This window comes from Mobula hypostoma, chromosome 8 (genome assembly GCF_963921235.1).
Source record: "Mobula hypostoma chromosome 8, sMobHyp1.1, whole genome shotgun sequence".
In the NCBI taxonomy this organism is placed as follows: Eukaryota; Metazoa; Chordata; class Chondrichthyes; order Myliobatiformes; family Myliobatidae; genus Mobula; species Mobula hypostoma.
Window position 1 is genome coordinate 86706736 of NC_086104.1, and position 26008 is coordinate 86732743.

Here is a 26008-nt window from a genome sequence, read left to right on the forward strand (position 1 = left end):
CACAGATTCCACGGATTCAACACTCTCTGGCTAAAGAATTTCCTTCTCATCGCCATTCAAAAAAAATCCTTCTATTCTGAGGCTGTGTCCTCTGGACTTGGACTCTCCCACCATAGGAAACATGCTCTCCACATCCACTCTATCAAAGCCTTTTAATAGGTTTCAATGAGGTCACCCCTCATTCTTCTGAATTCTCGTGAATACAAGTCCAGAGTCATCAAATGCTCTTCACATGACAAACCATTCAATCCTGGAATCATCTTCATGAACCTCTTTTGAACCCTCTCCAGTTTCAGCAAATCCTTTCTAAGGGGTGCAAAACTGCTCACAATACTCCAAGTAAGGCCTCACCAGTGCTTTGTAAGGTCTCAGCATTACACCCTTGCTTTTATATTCCAGTCCTCTTGAAATGAATGCTAAAATCGCATTTGCCCTCCTCACCACAGACTCAACCTGCAAATTAACCTTTAGGGAATCCTGCACAAGGACTCTAAAGTCTGTTTGTGCCTCAATTTTTTGTATTTTCTCTCCATTTAAAAAATAGCCAACTCTTTCATTTCGTCTTCTGAAGTGCATGACCATGTACTTCCAAACACTATATTCCACCTGCCATTGCTTTACCCATTCTTCTAATTTGTCCATGTCCTTCTGCAGTCTCTTTACTTCTCCAAAACTACCTGCCCCTCTACCATCTTCACATTGTCTGCAAACTTTGCAACAAAGCTATCGATTCCACCATCCAAATTATTGACATACAATGTAAAAAGAATCTGTCCCAGCACACACCCTTGTGGAACACCACAAGTCGCTAGCAGCCAACCAGAAAAGGCTCCCTTTATTTACAATCTTTGCCTCCTGCCAATCAGCCATTGCTTTATTCATGCTAGAATCTTTCCTATAATACCATACCATAGCTTTTTAAGTAGCCTTGTGAGGCACCTTGTCAAAGGCTGCCTGAAAATCCAAGTATACAACGTCAACAGGTTCTCCTTTGTCTATCCTGCTTGTTACTTCTTCAAAGAATTCCAACAGATTTGTCAGGCAAGATTTTTCCCTTGAGGAATTCATGCTGAGTACGTCCTATTTTATCATGAGCCTCCAAGTACCTTGGGGATCTTATCCTTAATAATCGACTCCAACATCTTCCCAACCACTGAGGTCAGACAGACTATTCTATAGCTTCCTTTCTTCTGCCTCTCCCCTTCTTGGAGCAATTTTTGCAATTTTGACATTTGCAGTTTTGTATTCTTGTGGAATCTAGTGATTATGAAAGATCATTACTAATGCCTCCATGATCTCTTCAGCCACCTCTTTCAGAACCCTGGGTTAACACCTTCTGGTCCAGGTGACTTGTCTTCCTTTGGACCTTTCAGTTTCTCTCTAGTTATGGTAACTTCCTCGATCCAACATATCCCAGATCCTGGCACTCAGGAGGCAACATATCATCCGGGAATTTCATTCTCGCCCACAGAACCTCCTGTCTATTCCTCTAACTAATGAATCTCTAACAGCAGAGTGTGCCTCTTCTTTTTTTTAAGTTAAGTGCAATCATGAACAATAGCCAGATCATAAATGCTGATCAAGTCAACTAGTTCCCAAGGAGAACTCTGATAGGCCAATCAGATGGTTCACTGCTGCTCAGCAATAGAACACAAAAAAATCATATGTACAATTAAGAAACATTAAAAAATAGTAGAAATACTGGACTCATGATGCTCATGATGAAGTCTGCTGGAGAGACATTTATACACATGCTGTCCTCCATAATTCAAAGAGATTGAAGGATAAGGTTGCAGGGTGACAAAACGTGGCAGGAGCACTTGGAACTAAAAACTAATCCCTACCGGGAAAAAACAGCACCTGTTCTTTCCACACTGTTCTCCAGCAATTTAAGGACTAAGTCCAGCCAGAACATAACACACAAGTGCTCTTGAAAGTCAGGTATTAACCCTACCTACCAGCAACCAAGCATTGCCATCCTGGTCCCCTTCATGATAGCTTATGAATAAGCATGTGACTTCCCTCCCAGAGATGATAGGTGTTTGTGCACTCGACTCTTGAAGGCTTGGACCCCATCGTCGCAGGTGTTTCCAACCACAACATCTGGAAGGCTGTTCCAAATTTTGATAGCACAGTGAAGGAAGCTTCTATCCAGTGTGTAGGTTCTCGCATCAGGCATAGAAACAGCATGAGCAGGCATAGATAAACTTGATCATTTGGTGCGCCGTCTCTCATAAGATGAAGGCAGCAAGGCGTGAAGGTCTGCAGGGCTGTGGCTGGTGTGTATTTTGTATAGCACAGTAGCTGCAGCAACCTGTCATCTGTGGTAAAAGCTACTGATGGCTAGCTTCTCATGAGCTGTGGCTTCATCTATACCCATAATCCTGAGAGCCTTTCTTTGAATGGAATCAAGTTGGCTGAGGACACTCTGTGAGGCATTCATCTATGATAAGCAGGCATCCCCCATGATACTTCGTACCTGGGCTTTGTAAACCATGGCTCTGCCCTCTTTGTCTAGTTTGGATGCTACTTTCCACAGAGCTCCAAGCCTTTATCCAGCCTTGTTTGAAATAGTGGAAAAGTGTTTATCCCACACCAACTTGCTGTCAATATTAACACCAAGGATTACTAGCTTCTTTAAATCCAGCTTGCAGTTCCCAAAAAAAGGTCGAGGTTAGATGGATTCCTCTTCCTAGACATCACCATCGCCTCGCACTTAGTAGGCTCAAAGTTGACATTCCAGTCATCTGCCCAGGCTTTCATCCTGTCAAGATCCCTATTCATGCCTGTTGCCACTGTATTACTCTCTCCTGCTCGAATTGGTGCAAATAGTGTGGAGTCATCAGCGTATAGGTATAGCTCGACACTGCATGCATCATCCATCAATAAAGATGGAAAACAGAAGTGGCCCAAGTATTGAACCCTGTGGTATTGAACCCTGATGGTTGAAGAAACACAAGCCTGACCAAAGATAACAACTTTGATGGTCCGTACATGAAGATAGCTCTGCAGCCATCTAAGCAGCTTTCCCTGTGACTTTCATCTGTTAAATCATCCCTCCCCCTGACAGTATTCAAAGTTGGTGGAGGGGGAAGGGGGGAGGGGGGAAGGGGTATGACCACAGGGATACTCTGCACTGGTTCCTTAATGCATTTCTCCTTCCTGACTGTCACCCAGTTTCCAGTGTCCTGAATCTTGGGTGTAACTACCTCTCTATGTGTCCAATTTATCACACCCTCAGCCTCCTAAATGATTCGGAGTTCATCCAGTTCCAGCTCCGACTCCTTAACACGGACTGTTAGAAGTTGCAGCTGGTTGCACTTCCTGCAATTGCAGGCGTCAAGGACACTGGAGGTCTCCCTGACTTTCCATGTCCTACAAGAGGAGCAAGTGAAAATTCGGCAGAGTATAAATTTGGGAAATGCAAGCTGATGCATTATAGTAGAAATAATAGAAAAGTCGATTATAGAATAATAGACTAGTGAGTCTTACGTCAGTAGTGGGCAAACTAATGGAAAGGATTTTTAGTCAAACAACTGGAGAAGCATAGATGAGAAAATCTGCAGATGCTGGAAATTCAAGCAACACACACAAAATGCTGGTGGAATGCAGCAGGCCAGACAGCATCTATAGGAAGAGGTACAGTCGACGTGTTGGGCCAAGACCCTTCATCAGGACTAACTGAAAGAAGAGATAGTAAGAGATTTGAAAGTGGGAGGAGGAGATCTGAAATGATAGGAGAAGACAGGAGCGGGAGGGATGAGGCTAAGAGCTGGAAAGTTGATAGGCAAAAGGGATACAGAGCTGGAGAAGGGGGAGGATCATGGGACGGGAGGCCTAGGGTGAAAGAAAGGGGGAGGGGAGCCCAGAGGAAGATGGAGAGCAGGCAAGGAATGATTCTGAGAGGGGCAGAGAGAAAGGGGGGGGGGGGGGATAAATAAATAAATAAATAAGGGATGGAGTAAGAAGGGAAGGAGGGGCATCAACGGAAGTTGGAGAAATCAATGTTCATGCCAGCAGGTTGGAGGAACAACACCTTATATTCCGTCTGGGTAGCCTCCGACCTGATGAACGGCATGGCTTTATGAAGGGCAGGTTGTGCCTCATGAACCTGATAGACTTTTTGAGGAAGTGACAAAACAAATTGATGAAGGGAAAGCAGTGGATGTGGTGTAGTTGAAGTTCAGTAACATGTTTGACAAGGTTCCCCATGGAAGTCTCATCTAAAAGTCATGAGGCATTGGATGAATGGAAACTTGCCAGCGTGGATTTGGAATTGGTTAGCTCACTGAAAGCAGTGGGCGGATAGTAGTAGACAGTGCATTCTGCCTGGAGTTCAGTGACGAGCGGTGTTCCACAGGGATCAGTTCTGGGACCACTGCGCTTCATCATTTTTATAAATGATTTGGATGAAGCAATAGAAGGGTGGGTGGGTAGCTTTGCAGATGATACAAATTCATTGAATATTTTAAGTTTTGATAGATTTTTAGCCCATTAGGGAGCCAAGAGATGTTAAAAAGTAGGAGAAAAGTGAAGCTGAAGCGATGATCAGAACCATTATCTTGTTGAATGGGAAGCAGATTTAAGAGACAATTTAATCCAGCGGTCCCCAACCACCGGGCCGTAAAGCATGTGCTACCAGGCCGCAAGGAAACAATATGATTTGGCGATATGAGTCAGCTGCACCTTTCCTCATTCCCTGTCACGGCCACTGTTGAGCCTGAACGCACGCGAGGTCATTACCCATACGTCATCCATGTCAGCGTGGGAAGAAGATCAACTCCTCGAGCTTGCAAATGACGGCGGGCTGAAAAGTATGTTTGACATAATGTCTCTGCCAGCATTCTGGATCAAAGTCAAGGCTAAATATCCTGAGATAGCCATGAAAGCACTGAAAACGTTGCTTTCATTTCCAACATATCTCTGCAATGAATGCAACGAAAACGAAATTGCGGAATAGACTGGACATAAGGAATCCCCTTCGAGTATCGCTGTCTCCCATCACCCCTTGATGGCACCGTCTTGTTGCAGGGAAACAAGCCCAGGGCTCCCACTGATTCAGCGATATTGGTGTGTTGCAATGATTTTATATGTTCATACGGGGGAAAATATGTGCTGTGTGTTTAATATCCAAACATTACTTAAAATGTTATTATGCTATTGACTTATAAGTGAATTATATAACCATATAACCATATAACAATTACAGCATGGGAACAGGTGATCTCGGCCCTTCTAGTCCATGCCGAACGCTTACTCTCACCTAGTCCTGCACTCAGCCCACAACCCTTCATTCCTTTCCTGTCCATATACCTATCCAATTTTTCTTTAAGTGATAATATCAAACCTGCCTCTACCACTTCTACTGGAAGTTCGTTCAACACTTACTTCAAGCTCCTGTCCTCCCCTGATAATTGACTTATCACTATATTCATGCGAGGAAAATACACGCTGTGTCTTTAATATTGAATTTGTTAGATAAACCGTTTTAGAAACGAGATTGAATGTATTAGCCACTTATCACCTATATTCTGGTCATGATTAACCCGGCCCCCCCCCCGAACAGAATTGCCAAAAACGATTTGTAGAAAAAAATCGGCACATACACGCATGCACACACAGGTGCCCATGCAAGGCTTCGTGGTCATTGTAGTCTTTCTCGGGGTAAACACACTGTATTTGACTGCTACTCTTGCCCGTTGGCAACCCTACCCCCCCCCCCCCCACAACACCCCAGTGGACCAGTCCGCAAGAATATTGTCAATATTAAACCGGTCCACAGTGCAAATAAGGTTGGGGACCCCTGATTTAATCTACTCCTCCTACTACAGTGAATAGTGTCTAAATCAGCTGTGTAATGGCTGGGATGTATAATCTGAAGATATATTTAAATACTCATGTGTGGTCTCTGAACTTCCTGCAGCAATGCATCCAATTCATTAGGCCTTCTTCCTCAGTGGCCTTAAGGAACATAACAAATACTCTTGCTCTCTTCATAGAGTTTGTCAAGAGATTTCTACTCTTGTGGCCCTTGCTTTTATATCTTTCTCTGCACCTTCTCTACCCTGGCTTCCATCGCACCCAGCAGCAAATTTGGAGCCTTCTGTGTAGTATCACAGCTCTTTAAATAAACAAAGATTTACTCTTATCAGGAAAATCACTCCCTGGAGCCATGCTGCATCTTCTTATTAAAAGCGGATGGCTTTTAAGTTGTTCAGGCTTACCCAAGTACAAACCCCATTTCCAGAAAAGTTGGGATATTTTCCAAAATGCAATAAAAACAAAAATCTGTGATATGTTAATTCACGTGAACCTTTATTTAACTGACAGAAGTACAAAGAAAAGATTTTCAATAGTTTTACTGACCAACTTAATTGTATTTTGTAAACATACACAAATTTAGAATTTGATGGCTATAACACACTCAACAAAAGTTGGGACAGAGGCATATTTACCATTGTGTTACACCACCTTTCCTTTTAATAACACTTTTTAATCATTTTGGAACTGAGGATACTAATTGTAGTAGATTTGCAACTGGAAATTTTGTCCATTCTTGCTTGATATAAGACTTCAGCTCCATGGTCTCCGTTGTCTGATTCTCCTCTTCACGATGCACCATACATTTTCAATAGGAGATAGATCTGGACTCGCAGCAGGCCAGTCAAGCACACGCACTCTGTGTCTACAAAGCCACGCTGTTGTAGCCCGTACAGAATGTGGTCTGGCATTGTCCTGCTGAAATAAGCATGGACGTCCCGGGAAGAGACGTCGCCTTGATGGCAACATATGTCTCTCTAAAATACTAATATACGCCTCAGAGTCAATGGTACCTTCACATACATGCAACTCACCCATGCTGTGGGCACTGATGCACCCCCACACCATCACAGATGCTGGCTTTTGCACCTTTCGCTGATAACAATCTGGATGGTCATTTTCATCTTTGGCACGGAGAACTCGACGCCGTTTTTTCCGAAAACTAGCTGAAATGTGGACTCATCTGACCACAGCACACAGTTCCACAGTTTTTCGGTCCATCTGAGATGAGCTCGGGCCCAGAGAACTCGCTGGCGTTTCTGCATAGAGTTGATGTATGGCTTCCTCCTTGCATAATACAGTTTCAAGTTGCATTTCTGGATGCAGCGACAGACTGTATTGAGTGACAATGGTTTTCTGAAGTACTCCCGAGCCCAGCTGGCTATAATTGTCACAGTAGCATGACAGTTTCTTAGGCAGTGCCGCCTGAGGGTTCGAAGATCGCGCGCATTCAACAAGGTCCGACCTTGCCCTTTACGCACTGAGATGTCTCTGAATTCTCTTAATCTTTTCACAATATTATGTACTGTAGATGTTGAAAGATGTTAAATTCTCTGCTCTTCTTGCGTTGAGAACTGATACTTGAATATTCTGTGCACTTTTCAATCTTATTTTAACTCTGTCCCAACTTTTATTAAGTGTGCTGCAGCCATCAAATTCTAAATTTGTGCATGTTTACAAAATACAATTAAGTTGGTCAGTAAAACTATTGAAAATCTTTTCTTTGTACTTTTGTCAGTTAAATAAAGATTCGCGTGAATTAACGTATCACAGATTTTTGTTTTTATTGCATTTTGGAAAATATCCCAACTTTTCTGGAAATGGGGTTTGTAGATCTAGATGTTTAGGAATACTGAGTGAATTTCAGTACCACTGTTGAGATATGTAGCCAATGAATCTTACGGTCAACAGTGGCTAAATACACAAATACAAAACTAGCCAGTGACATATAGTAAGTTGCTTACATTGAAACCAGGTGACAACCCAAAGGCCCTCTGGGAGACAGGATGAAAGATAGGCCCAGAAGGATGAATGACATGGCAATGATTGGAACAAATACAGACAACGAAATAAAGATTCTTCAGAAGTGCAGATGTGGATGGGAGAACGTGACAACACACAGGGGGCTACAAATCCATCAGAGGAGAATGAAGTGCAGCAAGAAAGGCCAACAGCAACCTTGCACAGCTGTGGCAGATCAGACAAGAGGGACCCAAAGCCGGGTAGAAAATCACAGAGCTGAAGCACCCAACATTGCTGGAGGTGATTTGTTGGTAGGGGATGAAGGCCCAACAATGGAGGGTAACCCACACATACACACCTGACATCCCCTCAGCTGTGGAGCCATGTCACAAAGCTAAGAGGAAGAAACCAGGAAGGAAGTATAAGATCAAGTGGCCAAAGGCAAATGAGGTGGCCATGTGGCAGAGTCTGGACCGGACCTCAGCATGATCCTAGAACACACATTATGCGGCTAAGTAGAGGATAAGCTTACCTAATCTGGAGACCCTCTATGAGGCATATAGGGATACATTTGGCAAAGATGATGTCAAGTGAGTCGTTGCTCTAAGAGAAAAGGGAAGAAGTGAGAAGGACATAGAGCAGCTAATAAAAGGGTGGTGCCAGCCACAAAAGAACTGGAAGAAAGCAACACAAGAGAAGAAAGTGAGCTTAAAGCTGTTGTGGAACAAAATGAAATAGAAGCTAGTCAGGCTGCGAAAGGCAGAGAACATTTGTAAGTGCAGGAGAAAAAAAGAGATAGACAGCTTCATTAGGAATCCCTTCATATATGCCCAACAGCTGTTGGAAGATAAAAAGAGCGGGAAGCTGGAAGCCACCAAAGAGGAGCTGGGGCAGTACCTAAGGCCAGGTACAGTGATCCAGCAAGAAAAACTTGCTTTCGATCGCCATGGCATGTTCCACGTCCTTCTCCTCCAACCATGCAGCTTGACACCACCCTCCTCCTCAACCCCCCAGGCTAAGTGAAGTCAGAGAAGTTATCAAAAAGGCAAGGTCAGCATCAGTGTGCCAGGTCCAAACTGAATTTCTGACAAGCTCTATAAAAACCACCCTCCTGTACTCAAGATCCTCCGGAACCAATGAGAACTGCCTGGAAAAACCAGCACATCCCAACAGAATGGCAAAGAGCTGAGGCAGTGTTCATCCCCAAAAGAAGAACTCCAGTTCTATCAACCAGTTCAGAAGCTTTGCACTGCTGAATGAAGAAGGGAAAATCTTCTCTTCTGTTGTGGCTCAGAGGATGACCAGCTACCCCATGGGCAATGGATACACTGACACCAACTGCCAGAAGGCATGAATTCCAGGCTTCCCAGGATGTGTGGAGCATGCATCATTGATATGGGACCTGAGCGTGAGAAAGGTGACCTACATGTCATGTGGCTGGATCTTGTGAATGCCTGTGGATCTGTGCCTCACCAGCTCATCAACTTTGCAATGGAGTTCTTTTACGTTCCTGACTGCATTAGGAGACCCGGTTTCTGATTATTTCAGCAAACTCCAGATGGGTTTCTTTTTTTGAAATGCTACAGTGGGGCAGCAGCAGCTCAAAGTAGGGATCGCAATGTGGTATTCCATTTCTCCTATCCTGTTTGTGGCAGCCTTCAAGATCATCCTTACAGTAGCATGCAAAAGTTTCTGATCAAAATTTCTGATACTGTGAATAGCTAAGAAAGTAAAAGATGAACTGATTTCCAAAAGGCATAAAATTAAAGATGACATATTTAATATTTTAAGGAAGAAAACTTTTTTATTTCCATCTTTTACAGTTTCAAAATAACAAAAAAGGAAAAGGGCCTGAAGCAAAAGTTTGGGCACCCTGCATGGCAGTACTTAGTACACCCCCTTTGGCAAGTATCACAGCCTGTAAATGCTTTTTGTAGCCAGCTAAGAGTCTTTCAATTCTTGTTTGTGGGATTTTTGCCCATTCTTCCTTGCAAAAGGCTTCTAGTTCTGTGAGATTCTTGGGCCATCTTGCATGCACTGCTCTTTTGAGGTCTATCCACAGATTCTCAATGACGTTTAGGTCAGGGGACTGTGAGGGCCATGGCAAAATCTTCAGCTTGCGCCTCTTGAGGTAGTCCATTGTGGATTTTGACTTATGTTTAGGATCATGGATCCTGTTGTAGAAGCCATCCTCTTTCCATCTTCGGCTTTTTTACAGACGGCATGATGTTTGCTTCCAGGATTTGTTGGTATTTAATTGAATTCATTCTTCCCTCTACCAGTAAACATTCCCCATGCCGCTGGCTACAACACAAGCTCAAAGCATGATCAATCCAACCCTGTGCTTAACAGTTGGAGAGGAGTTCTTTTCATGAAATTCTGCACCTTTTTTTCTCCAAACATACCTTTGCTCATTGTGGCCAAAAAAGTTCCATTCAAAAGGTTCAAAGGAACATCTAAACAAGCCTGATGCATTCTGGAAAGAAGTCCTGTGGACTGATGAAGTTAAAATAAAACTTTTTGGCCGCAATGGGCAAAGGTATGTTTGGAGAAAAAAGGGTGCAGAATGTCATGAAAAAACCTCTCTCTAACTGTTAAGCACAGGGGTTGTGTTTGGGCTTGTGTTGCAGCCAGTGGTCCCTGGCTGATGACCCTGTAGCTGGCTTAAGAGCACTGTCGGAGGTGCGGCAACGCCAAACAGAAAACATCTTCCTGTAAATTTCACATGGGGGGGGGATTAACTGAGCCCTCATGTTTCCTAAGTCTCTGCACAATATTTCTGGAATTATTATCAGCAAATAAATGGCTAACAATATAAATGCTTGCAAAAAAATCCTCAGGAGATAATTTGACACTCAGTACTGCTGAAAATGGGTACCGGCAAATGCTAGGGGTTAACCGCATGATAGACTGGCATCCTATCCAGGGGTAAGTCTCGTACTCCCAGTCGCTTCACACCACAGAAACTGGCATAAGCACTGGCCTGATGGGCCACAAGGCTCGGGACCGACTTTAACTTTAACTGTAACATTATTAATTGATCTACAGGAACTAGTTTCTTTCACTTGTTCAAGGATTTCAAACAGAATTATTACTAGCAGAACTACCAGAAGCTCCATTTAGCACGATGAGTGTGGGTGTGGAAGCAAACAGTGATTCAGGCAATTATTAATATTGCCTTCTTTGGAATATAGCAGAGTTCTTGTACTTTAATGAATCAGACATGAAACTGACTTCAACAACCATCAACTCAAAAAGGTGATAAGCGCAATTATATTACACAAATGGATTGGTCCCTTTTCTTTACATGTCAGATAAATAATATTAAATGTTAATAATTTACAAATTAAACAATGTTATGCTTTCAACAATAAACGCAAATTAATCAAATACTCACATCGTCTCTGCGGCTCTGATTATATGTAGTTAAATCAGCTAAAATACTGTGTTGCAGTTCAAGACTTTGGACAAGAAGTTTAATCGCTTTGGTGTCATCACATGTTGCAAGTCGTACCACAAAGGATCTGGGAAGGAGAAATTGCTGAATGACTAAGTTACTAAGAAGAAATTTTTTTAAAAAGGAATAAAAGTGTTATACAACTGGAAGTGCTCCTGATATTTACACAGAAGCTAAGTGGGTGTGAAGGGGACAAACAAAAAAAAACCTTGATAAGGAAAGGGCAAGCTGAACCTAATATTACATGGGAAATAGATGGGCTACAATAGTGGGAGGATGAAAGAGGATGATATGGCTGGAAGGAATGAAGCTTTGATTGGCAAAAATTAAACTGAAAGCTTCCTTAAGATATAGGGGTGAGCACTCATAATCCTGCTTTCTCACAGAAAATGCTGTAAGAGTAACTCAATTGGGAGAGTTGGCAAATCCTGATACCCTTTAACTCCCAGATTTCCCAATCATAGGTAAGCAAATGTGCAAGTTAAACTGCACTCCTAATTGGGCTGTAGGAACTGGATTTAAATATGTGAGTGCTACGACCTCCACTTCATATCATGGCATCTTTTGCTAAAAAAAAATTAACAGCATGAATATGTCATCTAGATGTTTTTGCCAGATTTCTTCAATTACACTCCATCTAGACTTCTTCCATCTATCTTGGAGTTGTTGACACTGAGGCCATTGGATTCACAAATAATTAAAAATAACACTTTGAGTTAATAATGAATTAAAAAGAATTGTAAGCAAAACAATGTCTCATTTCTGGAGGACTAACATTGAAAACCAAGGATGTTGAACTGATAAGGAACTTTGGTGAGTCTGCACTGAAGTTCGGAAGACTTTAGTGTAAATTATAGTCAGATAGGCTCAATCCCTGATTCTGGCTGGTTGGGCTGATCATCCTGGAAAGCAGAAATAAACTTCAAATCTACAGGATAAGATCCTTGAGAAGATTCTTATTTGAAGAAGTGTCGACTGTATGGAGACACCGAAGAGAAGCATTTATGTTCCTTCTATTTTATATACAGTGCTGTAAAGACAGTTAATGTCGTCATCTTCCTTCAGCTGCCAGCTATTCAAAGGAAACACTACCAAGCTACTGTAAAACCTTATAAATTACCTGCCCCACTAAACATTTCAATTGCCAATCTACCTTCTTTGTCAGGTTTGTAAAATGCTAAATTAGTTTATTATTGTCACATGCAAAAAACTTGTCTGGCTCTTCATTGTTCTTCATACAAATCAATTAATTATAACAGTGCATCGAGTTAGTACAAGGTAAAACAATAACAGAATAAAGTGTTACAGTTACAGAAAAATTGCAGGGCAGGTTGACAATAAGTGCAGGGTCTTAACTAGGTAGATTGTGAGATCATTTTATTGTTCTGAGGGACTGGTCAATAGTCTTATAATAGATTATGCTGCCCAGCCTGCTGAATTCCTCCAGCATTTTGTGTGTGTAGTTGGACAGAAGCTGTCCTTGAGCCTGGTGGTATGTGCTTTCTGGCTTTTGTATCTTCTGCCCGATTGGCCGGGGGGGGGGGGTGGTGCGGTGAGAAGAGAGAATGTATAACTGAAAAGCATTGTCAAAATTTAATCAAATAAAACATGAAAACTATGGTTTCATGAACTTCATATAATTTACATCATTAAGTAAAATTTCAGAGGTAACATCCACAGCAAAAAAAAGGGTTGTTTGGTTTTGTCAAGGACAGTCTATGTACCTGCCAGGATTTAAGTGGCATGTTTACAAGGCAAATTTTACGATGCACCAAAGCACTGTAGTCGGGAGCACTTGGCTAATGATGAATGACTTTCTGTTCAGGAGCTGAGCATTGGTGTCTCAGCAGTAGAAGAAATATGAGAAGTAGGTTAAAAGTGATCTGCGCAATTTTAAAGTAAGCTTAATGGATAATTACAAATACCAAGGTAAAAGAAAACTATTTATAATCAGATATGAAATTGAGAAAATGATTAGAAAGGAAACAGGCAGGGTGCCAAAATAAGTCACTTGCAATTAAATATTGAAGTTCTACCCATGGAAAGGCAGAACAACAAAATAGGTAACTTTAACATAACCCACTGTATGCAGAATAAGATGCTTTGGGGAGCAAGACCATTTGCATTCTGACCAATGTAATTTTATTTAAATTAACATCCTAAAAACCCCTAATATGTTATTATTTATCTCTGGTTGGTCATGTGCTCCAATGGGCCAAAATGAGCCTAAACATCAATTTTTGATTGATAATGCCTTTGAAGGTCACATTAATTAACATTAAAAGCATTTATATAAATGAAAACTTAAATAAAGTGAAGCTTAATAGACAGCATGATGACACAGCTGGTAGAGTTACTGCTTCCCTGTTCCAGCAACCCAGGTTCAATCCTGACCTCTATGCTGTCATTGTGGAGTTTGCAGATTCTCTATGTGACTGTGGGGGCTTCCTCCAGATTACCTAACATCCCAAAGGCATGGCTGATAGGATAATTGGCCACTGTAAAAATTTACTCTAGTGTGTAGATGAATGATAAAATCTGGGAGGTGTTTATGGGAATATGGAGAAAATAAAACAGGATCACTATAGGATTATTGTAAATAGGTAGATGCATGAACTTAGCGGGATTCAATGGACCTGGATATGAGAAAAAAAAATCACTGTTGTTTTTGTTTCTCTGCATTGAGGAAATGTGAAAATTTTTAGATTTATGGCTCATCTGATATCATTTTAAATGTAGCTGACTCATCACTTGAGTAATAGATGATGCATTCACTTGCCTACTAAAAATAAGCAATATTGAGTATTAAGTCATCTACTGAATACATAAGTGCATGGGGTTTGTTCTTCCCATATCAGGTTGTCAACAATTTGTTAAAAATAGATAAAACATGCCTCTGAATTATTTGAGACCACCAAAGAAACTGATGGTCCTTAACTGATGGTTTTATCTAATGTTTGGTATGATATTTAATCTTCCTTTGTATCAGCATCCTATCAAAGGAAAAGAAAGAGATACAAGTCAAGATGTTGACATATTTCATTTTTTTCCTCATTATACTAGTATACTGGAAAATTTAATAAAAGATTGTTGTATTTCTCAGCTAACAGCATTTCATTAAGTTTGCAAGATTTTTTAAGTATTGCCGTGAAGAGCTTGAGTCCTGTGACATTTATTAATACTAACCCAGGAGCACTGTTATTATCTTGCTGAAACCTATGTCAAATTTAATCCTCCTTCTGCTACTATTCAATAAATTGATTTATGGTTGTTATGATCAGATGACATAATCTTAGCAAAGATCAGAAATGGCACTACATATTTCTAATATTGGTCTAATGACGTGGATAGAATTTGCAATAACTTATGGCAGAAAATAATATTTGTCTAACGATAAAGTCCTGACGAAGGGTCTCGGCCTGAAACGTCGACTGCACCTCTTCCTATAGATGCTGCTTGGCCTGCTGCGTTCACCAGCAACTTTGATGTATGTTGTTTGTCTAACGACATTTTGTTGGACAAGGTTATTTTCTTTTTCAGTCAATTTGCTCAGCTCATCCTTCAGTTGTATTCAAGGTGTTTGAAAATACACCTCACTATTAAATTTCTTGATCAAAGGAGATGAGACCACAAAATTAAATATAAACCTAATAACATCACTCTATCAAGCACAGAACATAGAACATAGAATAGTACAGCACATTACAGGCCCTTTGGCCCACAATGTTGTGCCGACCCTCAAACCTGCCTCCCATATAACCCCCCACCTTAAATTCCTCCATATACCTGTCTAGTAGTCTCTTAAACTTCACTAGTGTATCTGTCTCCACCACTGACTCAGGCAGTGTATTCCACGCACCAACCACTCTCTGAGTAAAAAACCTTCCTCTAATATCCCCCTTGAACTTCCCACCCCTTACCTTAAAGCCATGTCCTCCTGTATTGAGCAGTGGTGCCCTGGGGAAGAGGCGCTGGCTATCCACTCTATCTATTCCTCTTAATATCTTGTACACCTCTATCATGTCTCCTCTCATCCTTCTTCTCTCCAAAGACTAAAGCCCTAGCTCCCTTAATCTCAGATCATAATCCATACTCTCTAAACCAGGCAGCATCATGGTAAATCCCCTCTGTACTCTTTCCAATGCTTCCACATCCTTCCTATAGTGAAGTGACCAGAACTGGAAACAGTACTCCAAGTGTGGCCTAACCAGAGTTTTATAGAGCTGCATCATTACATCGCGACTCTTAAACTCTAACCCCCGATTTATGAAAGCCAACACCCCATAAGCTTTCTTAACTACCCTATCTACCTGTGAGTCAACTTTCAGGGATCTGTGGACATGTACCCCCAGATCCCTCTGCTCCTCCACACTACCAAGTATCCTGCCATTTGCTTTGTACTCTGCCTTCGAGTCTGTCCTTCCAAAGTGTACCACCTCACACTTCTCCGGGTTGAACTCCATCTGCCACTTCTCAGCCCACTTCTGCATCCTAGAACTGACAGAAATTTTTTTTATTTATGGAGAATGGAACATAAGGATGCTATGTATTTTAACATTGTTTTTCATAACTTTAAGTCTGCATAGCCATCCGATTAGTCACACAACTCCTTAAGAACAGATTTTAGAAATCTAAACATTCTCTGAATTACATCAAAATGTCACACTAGTTAGTGTATGGTGAAGGTATTGCCATTACTGTCTTTTAAAGAGCATCAATGAAAATTACGAAAATTGGAGATGAAGTAGTGTATTGAAATAAAAATACCTTGCTTCACAATGTATGATGAGTAGGAAAGACAGGTAAAAACAATTGTTTTGTGGTGTTAAAAATTCCATTGACTTCAACACATTAATAAGAACTTTTATTGTAGCTACAAGCATTAACAAATGGATTTAAGTAACTGTTGTTCCCTTGCATGTGATCTCTCATTAACCTACAAGCTAGATGGCTTTATCAACAGATTTTCACCATTGAAACCTTGGCCTCACTAATCAAAAATATTCCCTTTGACCCATTCCTCACTCCCCCATCTCCTTCTAACTAAATACTCACTTTTGCTAACAGGAATTCTGCAGATGCTGGAAATTCAAGCAACATACATCAAAGTTGCTGGTGAACGCAGCAGGCCAAGCAGCATCTATAGGAAGAGGTGCAGTCGACGTTTCAGGCCGAGACCCTTCGTCAGGACTAACTGAAGGAAGAGTGAGTAAGGGATTTGAAAGTTGGAGGGGGAGGGGGAGATCCAAAATGATAGGAGAAGACAGGAGGGGGAGGGATAGAGCCGAGAGCTGGACAGGTGATAGGCAAAAGGGGATACGAGAGGATCATGGGACAGGAGGTCCGGGAAGAAAGACAAGGAGGCGGGGGGGTTGACCCAGAGGATGGGCAAGAGGTATATTCAGAGGGACAGAGGGAGAAAAAGGAGAGTGAGAGAAAGAATGTGTGCATAAAAATGAGTAACAGATGGGGTACGAGGGGGAGGTGGGGCCTTAGCGGAAGTTAGAGAAGTCGATGTTCATGCCATCAGGTTGGAGGCTACCCAGACGGAATATAAGGTGTTGTTCCTCCAACCTGAGTGTGGCTTCACTCCACAGTAGAGGAGGCCATGGACAGACATGTCAGAATGGGAATGGGATGTGGAATTAAAATGTGTGGCCACTGGGAGATCCTGTTTTCTCTGGCGGACAGAGCGTAGATGTTCAGCAAAGCGGTCTCCCAGTCTGCGTCGGGTCTCACCAATATATAAAAGGCCACATCGGGAGCACCGGATGCAGTATATCACCCCAGTCGACTCACAGGTGAAGTGATGCCTCACCTGGAAGGACTGTTTGGGGCCCTGAATGGTGGTAAGGGAGGAAGTGTAAGGGCATGTGTAGCACTTGTTCCGCTTACACGGATAAGTGCCAGGAGGGAGATCAGTGGGGAGGGATGGGGGGGACGAATGGACAAGGGAGTTGTGTAGGGAGCGATCCCTGCGGAATGCAGAGAGAGGGGGGGAGGGAAAGATGTGCTTAGTGGTGGGATCCCATTGGAGGTGGCGGAAGTTACGGAGAATAATATGTTGGACCCGGAGGCTGGTGGGGTGGTAGGTGAGGACCAGGGGAACCCTATTCCTAGTGGGGTGGTGGGAGGATGGAGTGAGTGCAGATGTACGTGAAATGGGGGAGATACGTTTAAGAGCAGAGTTGATAGTGGAGGAAGGGAAGCCCCTTTCTTTAAAAAAGGAAGACATCTCCCTCGTCCTAGAATGAAAAGCCTCATCCTGAGAGCAGATGCGGCGGAGACGGAGGAATTGCGAGAAGGGGATGGCGTTTTTGCAAGAGACAGGGTGAGAAGAGGAATAGTCCAGATAGCTGTGAGAGTCAGTAGGCTTATAGTAAACATCAGTGGATAAGCTGTCTCCAGAGACAGAGACAGAAAGATCTAGAAAGGGGAGGGAGGTGTCAGAAATGGACCAGGTAAACTTGAGGGCAGGGTGAAAGTTGGAGGCAAAGTTAATAAAGTCAACGAGTTCTGTATGCGTGCAGGAAGCAGCGCCAATGCAGTCGTCGATGTAGCGAAGGAAAAGTGGGGGACAGATACCAGAATAGGCACGGAACATAGATTATTCCACAAACCCAACAAAAAGGCAGGCATAGCTAGGACCCATACGGGTGCCCATAGCTACACCTTTAGTTTGGAGGAAATGGGAGGAGCCAAAGGAGAAATTATTAAGAGTAAGGACTAATTCCGCTAGACGGAGCAGAGTGGTGGTAGAGGGGAACTGATTAGGTAAAACACAAACCCAACAAAAAGGCAGGCATAGCTAGGACCAAAACTCACTTTTGCTATTGCTCTCCATGTTTTGATAAAGGCTCCTTCACCTAAAACATTAACTATGCTTTTCATTTCATAGATGCTGCCTGACCAACTGAGTATTTCATACATTTTCCATTTTTATTCCATATCTTGACCTGATTGTGATCTGTACAGATGATAGATTACATATGAGCAAATCACATTTCTAATTCATTTATTATCACACCAAAAGCATATTATATGCATATATTCATACAGTTAATTAGTATACAGAACATTCTAAATATTTCTTACTTTAGCAAACCTTTACGATGAATAACGTACAGCTCATGGGGTACTGTGGTCTCACTGTAGGGCACAACACGAACAAAATCCTTCAGCAGGGGAAATTCAGGGACCACATGAGGTACAGTGATAACGCAAAAGTCTCTGTCCTATAATTGTTTGTTGCAAAATGAACACAAATTAGTAAGTTTTTAAAATTCGAATACATTGAAGGATTCTGGGAGTAAAGTTTAGACACTACATGCACATGTAACTTGCAACAAAATTATTATTTTTGCAGAGACTAAGGTTGTGGGAATTTGTCTTATGTGTTTAATGACATGTAGAAAACAACAATGGAAGTAGCCAAATGAACAGCCTACATGAAATTTGTCCATCCTTATATCCCAAAAATGTTGTTGCTATCGCTTAGCTCATGCATGTGCTCGGTAGCGGGTATGCTTTTTGTTTTGCTGGTGGGGGGAGGGGGAGATTGTTACTCGCTGCCGCTTACGCGCAGGAGGGGGGAGCTGGGGGGATGACCTTGGGGTTCTTACATTTAACTGTCGTTCATTCTTTGGGGCACTTCTCTGTTTTTGTGGATGTTTTGCAAAGAAAAAGCATTTCAGGGTGTATATTGTATACATTTCTCTGACATTAAATTGGACCTTTGAGCCCAATAGATGCATGATTCTAATATTACTGCAAACTTACAGGCTGCAGTTAATGTTGAACAATCGTACTCCCTACATTTATTGTATTTAAGTTATTCATACAGAACCTCTGAGAGAAAGTTCTGTGGGGGAACATTGGGGCAGGCCAATTTGTAGTTATATTAAACAATAACAATTATAGGCAAACTGTTAGAATTGGCCACATGCTACTTTCTTAACAAAGTTGGAAGTTGAAATCCGAATCTAACTGATATGTTTTCCCAATAATCCATCAGAATGCACTAAATTTATTTTCTGCAAAATAGTTTCCAGACAGGGCATGAAATTAGTCAACAAAGCACTATTATCTGTATCATTCAAAAGATCATCTATCCAAAATACTAATTCTGCTTCTTGTTCCACAAAAGCTGCCTGACCTGTTGTATTTGAGATACAACTAATATCTCTTGTTTGCAATTGAGATTTGACCTTAAGATTTAGCACATCAAAAATCATTCAAGCCTTTGGTTTACAACATGCTGGCCTACCTATTGTTCTTCATTCATACAATATTGGTTTTGTAGTGCCATAAATGAAGATGATACAAGACTTACTTACTGGGTAGAGATTAAATAAATAGGGCAAAAAGTCCTGAGACCTGTGAACAAAGAAGGCACGCATATATCATTTCTAGTCATGGTTAGAAAATAACTAAGTTTAGCCAATATCTAATATCTTACTTTTGCCTTGTATACTTGCATACAAATTCAGGATCTGACTGGAAAAGGTATTTAATGTTTTAGTAATGTTTGTGACAAATCTTGAAACATTTTCATTCAAAATTTTATTGTATAGGGTTCACCAAGGCATTTATTTAGGCTAATGAGGATGCACACTGGGACTATAAATTCAATCACGGGCAAAGAGATAATATGGTTCTGCATGGAAGAGATCCACACAAGGTTATTATGTATAGCAAATACGTAGTGCTAAGACTTAACAGCTTAAGAGATGTCACTTATGATCTTTTATGCACGTAATTTCAGGAATTTCATATGTAATTAATCTGTGCTATTAAGTGTCATAACTGCATTTCTTAAAAGGGAACTGATTATTGACTACAATCACTAGTGAAAATCATTGCCAGCTCAGAATATATTGTGTAGAGGTGACACAAACAAAACAGAAAGCACACCTTTATTGACATTGATCTTGCATTCCTGTTGAAACAGGTGGATCAGACTCCTGTACCAGCATTAATAACTTCATTCAACTCTACACTGAACTAATTCTACGACCTATAGACTCACTTTCAAGGACTCTTTACAACTCATGTTCTTAGTATTATTGTTATTTGCGCAGTTTGTCTTCTTTTGCACTTTGGTTGTTTGTCAGTCTTGTGTCTTTCTTCCACCCTACTCCTTTGCTCTGCCTTTTGTAGTGCAACCCACACAACTATCTCCACTTCTTGAAACTTTTTTGCCCATTTTTCTATTTTCAATCCACAAGCAATTGTTAATGTTTTTAACTGCATTACAATTTACATGATCCTAGAGCTTACCTTGTTTCATATTTCTCATCCATGCAGAACAACTGTATGCAAAAAACATTTGCTACATCTATTGAACCGTGGGCAACAATTTGGCTGTTTTCTGCTCCTTCAGTTACTTGGTTTCCAATGTTACTCTCTGGTACTTGGGCAGTTTCATCCTGGCTGGTCATTTCATTCTGCATCAAGGAAGGGTAAAGTATGGCAAATCATATAGCTCACACTTTTAAACAGTACATTATCTATTTCACACTGTTTATTTATTTCCATAGATGCTGCCTGACTTGCTGAGTCTCCAGTATTTTGGATGTGTTGCTTTGGATTTCCAGCATCTGCAGAATTTCTTGTGTTTATTCTCAGTAGGTTATGTCCATTGATAAAAGACTTTCAATCACAATCACTAAAAGTGTGAAGATGTGTTGAGGTTGCAGGAATCCTACAAAACCACAAGTCCTAAAAGTACATGTATACTGGAGATAATGCTTATGTTGAAGGAAACTGCCGAAACAGCTGTAAGCAACAAAACTAAGAACCCAATTTTAAAATAATTCAACAATATATCTGTGTAAAAAATGCACAAATCTGCTGAACGTTTCTTAAAATTTAGAATGACTTCTGACTACAAATCTAACTATCACTTATGCAATTGCTTAAGATAAAAATCTCTAATATTTATTCTTATACATTTATGGAATGAAGACTTCCCAGGCAAGGTCAGCATTTACTCCACATTCCCAATTAACCAGAAGAAATTAGTGCTTAGCCACTTTCTTGGACTGGTGCAGTATTACTGGTGAACAAAATCCTTGGAATTCCCAACAGACCAGGTAGCAGTGATATCAGGCTTAAATCTTAACATTAATACCTGTCAGAATTAGAAAAATGTAGAAATCTAACAATTTAACAGTGGAGAGGAAGGGAAGGAAATAATTAAAGGAAAAATTGTGATGGGATGCAGGACTGTGATTAAATGACACCACGGATAATGTGGTACAGCAAAATTGAGTGATGGTAAGCCTAATAACGAAACAAAAAAATATGGAAAGGTTCTTTCTTCCATTCTGGCATAATAGTCCAGTTTCTGGAAACTGTCAAGCAAAAGGCTTGACATCTACCATAGAAAGACAAGGACAGGTGTTGATAGGGGTTCTCCAGTTTGCAGTTCCTTTAATACAGTTCCGGACTTCACCAATGAAGAGTATTCCTACATCTATTTTATTAATGAACTTATTGATAATTGACAACTGCTTTAAATAATCCAGCTGTTCAAATCTTATTTCTCGATTGTGGGATGTTCCTGCATGTTAAATTCATATGTCTGAGTTGATTTGAGAGGAGTGATCATTAATGCAGGTTACATGATCGTTATTATTATTTTATTATTGTTTAAGCTGTAATGCATAATGCACAATGAAAAGCACCGTGAAGTGCCTACCGATAGCAACTTACAACTTGCGTTGAACTGCTGCTGCTAAGTTAACAAATTTCACGTCACATGCCGGTGATAATAAACCTGATTCTGATTCTGAAAATGGTTAAATAGTACAATAAGCATTGCAGGAATTAAAGATTCCAGAATAGAACATTAATAATACTGTCAAAATTAATTTCAATTGCACAGAGAAATTTAACTTTGGCAGAACCCCAAAATTTCCCTACCTGCAGCTATATTTTTGGTTCAGGGATTTAATTTTTTTTAAATTCAATTTAAGGTAACATACCTTTCCATCTGTATTACCTTCAGAATGCGAAGGTGAAGTTATTTCGTTTACTGTCAATAGAAAAGTAGAAATTTTTTTGATTAACCACGAGTCAGAACAATAACAAATGTATGTGTTTGCTTACAACTGACTAGCCCCGGTTTATGTCCACATAGCTATAATGCCCTGGTTAAGATATTTACTGCTGTGCTCTAGGGTATTTCATTTAGTAGTTTTCTGTCAAAGCAGTGTGTCCTGCTGGCAGAACGTTTTGATTCGGCTAAAGATAAGGAGGCATGTTGTTCAACTTAGGAATGTAGTGTCAGCCAATCAGGATTGTAGAATTGGGAGAAGGTTCCAGAGGGAGCTGGGCAGAGGGAGATTTGTGACAGACACTGGAGGGGTTTGTAGTCTTTTGGAGGGAGGTGCGGAGGAGAGGATCAGGAGATGCGACTGTAGGATTCAATCTGACAGGAAGACACAACTGCAAGGAATGCTTTGCGAGATGAAGGAGTCCAAGATGGCAAGCTTTACTGATGATTGGTGATGAGGATTCAGCACCTTGAGTAGAGGTTACACCCAGTTTTTGGAAGATACAAGCTCCAACGGTCATGTGCACATTTAGACTGATTTAAATGTAATGTGCCCCTTTATTTTTTCTTCTTTCTTTTTTTACTAACTGTTTGCTAAAGCTGAAGTTAGTAAATATACTTCCTTATAATTTTATGTGGTATACAATCTTTTATTTCTTGCCAACTGATAATTGTGTATGGGCAGTACTTCCACAGCATTTGCTCAAATCGAAGTTTCTTTAACAGAACATCATGACGTTCTTGCTTAGTTGAAAGCCAAATCATACTGACCCTAAATGTATATTGTTTGTGAAAGGTGACCTTCTCGCCGCTGAGTCACGTGGCTGTTAGCCGAGTTCACTATCGAGCTAAGTTTGCGTACAAGCCCTGTAAGTGGGGTTACATAGCATTCTAGCTTCCATCCATTCCAAGCCTCCTCAATTCCACATAATAAATGAAGAGGGTAACAAGCTGCTAGCAAGTTACATTCAGCTCTCTGCCACATTGGCTGCCAAAAGCTGAATAGTCTTCAGATATTTCTTCTGCTTCCCATTCTTCATCTTTTAAAATACCACTGAAAACCTAACTCTTTGGCCAAGTGTTTGACCATCAAACCTAATTTCTCTTCCTCTTGCTTGGTGCCATTTCTTGTTTAATTATGCTCCCGTGAAGCATCTTCAGATATTATAATGCTTTAAGAGGTATTACATAAGGGCAATTTCTTGATATTATAATTTTATGCAAATAAAAACTGAAATTAACATCTTCCATGTATGCCATCACATCCAAGTCAATTACTAACCTCCCCAGGAAATTGCCTATCTGATCCCAGATTTATAGTCTCCAAAACTACAAGCCTGTATCATTCCAACGTTCTGTATTTCTGTCCTCTGTGATCAGCTCCACCCCACCCCCTTTCCAGGATGACTGATCCATCCACTTTTACTCCACCAATTGGCATATTTTAATGATTATCCTTTCTTATACCTTCCATGCGTAATGTCAACAACAAACACATTTCCCAATTTACACAATTCTGAAATAAAGATTACATCCTCCACTCCCTAATTCAATCATACATCATCATCAGTGCCACTAAAGTAGATAAAATCACCTTCGTCATCTTCTTTTCCCAAGTCTAGGGCAGTAAATACTCTTCCCAAGCAATTAGTACTTTTCCGTACTTCAACTAACTTTCACTATGCATTAAGTTCTCTTATATTGAAACAAATACACATGAATCATCACTTTTCTAAATACTTCCAAAAATTCCACCATTGTGACCATGGGTTTCTGAGTACGTGTCAAACGAATTATCAATCTTATCCCCGCTATGCTTTTCATTTTCTTGGACTCCTACACCATGCCAACAACTCTCAACATAGTTCTAGGAGACACCTCATCTGTCAGTTATACATATTATTACTTACCAGGCTTAACAATGAATATCTTCAGATTTTATTAACATTTTCAATTTTCTTAAACACATTCATAAAATTCAAGGATTCTACTCTTACAGGTACATTTGGTATATAATCATTCATATTTACCTTACTTTATTATCCCTTGTGTTGTTTTAACACTCCTGCCCTTCAGCCTATCAGACTTTTCCCATCAGTTCTTTTCTCCACTTCCTCTCCATCAGATGGCTACTAAACCTTCCCCTTCTAGTTCACACAGGAGTTCATAATCCCAAAATGTTAAGCCTGATACCCTCTCCACAAATGCTACCTGGCTTGCTGAGCCTCTTAAGGGTTTTCTATTTTGCAACAGTTTAGAAAACAGGATATCTATAACTGACTGTATGGGCTCAATGCTGGGTAACGTCTCAAGCACTGATTCATACAGCACTGCATTAGTCATAACTTTGTGGTGAGAAAACGTGTAACATTGTGTAAAATCTTCGAATTATATTTTGAGTCCTGATGAAGGGTCTCAACCCGAGTCATTAGCTCTATTCCTCTCCATAGATGCTGCCTGTTCTTTCTAGGTTCCTCCAGCATTTTGTGTATGTTACTCCAAATTACATCCTTACAGGATTTATTGGGTCCATTTCTCTGGAAACTTAAGCATTTATTTTTAAACATTATTTTGAATACAATTTTTTTTAAATGGATACATTTAAAATGGGAGCAAGAATAAGCTATTTATCCCTTTGTGTCTGCTCCACAAATTAACTGTCCATCAACTTCAGCATAATCTTTGCTCTCTCTAGCTTTAAGAAATATATTTGTCTTCTTTATGAACATACAATATAAAGTCAGAATCAGAATCAGGTTTATTATCACTGGCATGTGACATGAAATTTGTTAACTTAGCAGCAGCAGTTCAATGCAATACATAATCCAGCAGAGAGAAAAAAAAATAAACAAGTAAATCGATTATGTACATTGAATAGATTTTTAAAAATACGCAAAAACAGAAATATTGTATATTTTAAAAAGTGAGGTAGTGTCCAAAGCTTCAATGTCCATTTAGGAATCGGATGGCAGAGGAGAAGAAGCTGTTCCTGACTCGCTGAGTGTGTGCCTTCAGGCTTCTGTATCTCCTACCTGATGGTAACAATGAGAAAAGGGCATGCCCTGTGTGCTGGAGGTCCTTGATAATGGATGCTGCCTTTCCGAGACACCGCTCCCTAAAGATGTCCTGGATACTTTGTAGGCTAGTGCCCAAGATGGAGCTGACTAGATTTACAACCTTCTGCAGCTTCTTTTGGTCCTGTGCAGTAGCCCCTCCATACCAGACAGTGATGCAGCCTGTCAGAATGCTCTCCACGGTACAACTATAGAAGTTTTTGAGTGTATTTGTTGACATGCCAAATCTCTTCAAACTCCTAATAAAGTATAGCCGCTGTCTTGCTTTCTTTATAACTACATCAATATGTTGGGACCAGGTTAGATCCTCAGATATTGACACCAAAGAACTTCAAGCTGCTCACTCTCTCCACTTCTGATCCCTCTATGAGGATTGGTATGTGCTCCTTTGTCTTACCCTTCCTGAAGTCCACAATCAGCTCTTTTGTCTTACTGACGTTGAGTGCCAGGTTGTTGCTGCGGCACCACTCCACTAGTTGGCACATCTCACTCCTGTACACCCTCTCGTCACCACCTGAGATTCTACCAACAATGGTTGTATCGTCAGCAAATTTATAGATGGTATTTGAGCTATGCCTAGCCACACAGTCATATGTATACAGAGAGTAGAGCAGTGGGCTAAGCACACACCCCTGA

At 40.8% G+C, this 26008-nt stretch overlaps 1 protein-coding gene across 1 annotated transcript in view; it reads right to left on the bottom strand.

The window, feature by feature from the left end:
- Window positions 1-26008, bottom strand: part of cfap61 (cilia and flagella associated protein 61) — a 187128-nt gene that overhangs the window by 126457 nt on the left and 34663 nt on the right. Inside the window, exons 9-13 of the mRNA XM_063055117.1 lie at window positions 22228-22277; window positions 20519-20685; window positions 19576-19615; window positions 18335-18474; window positions 11180-11306 (exon numbers count right to left, since the gene is read on the bottom strand). Of these exons, the coding sequence (XP_062911187.1) occupies window positions 11180-11306; window positions 18335-18474; window positions 19576-19615; window positions 20519-20685; window positions 22228-22277 (524 nt within the window). The remainder of the gene's footprint in view (window positions 1-11179; window positions 11307-18334; window positions 18475-19575; window positions 19616-20518; window positions 20686-22227; window positions 22278-26008) is intronic.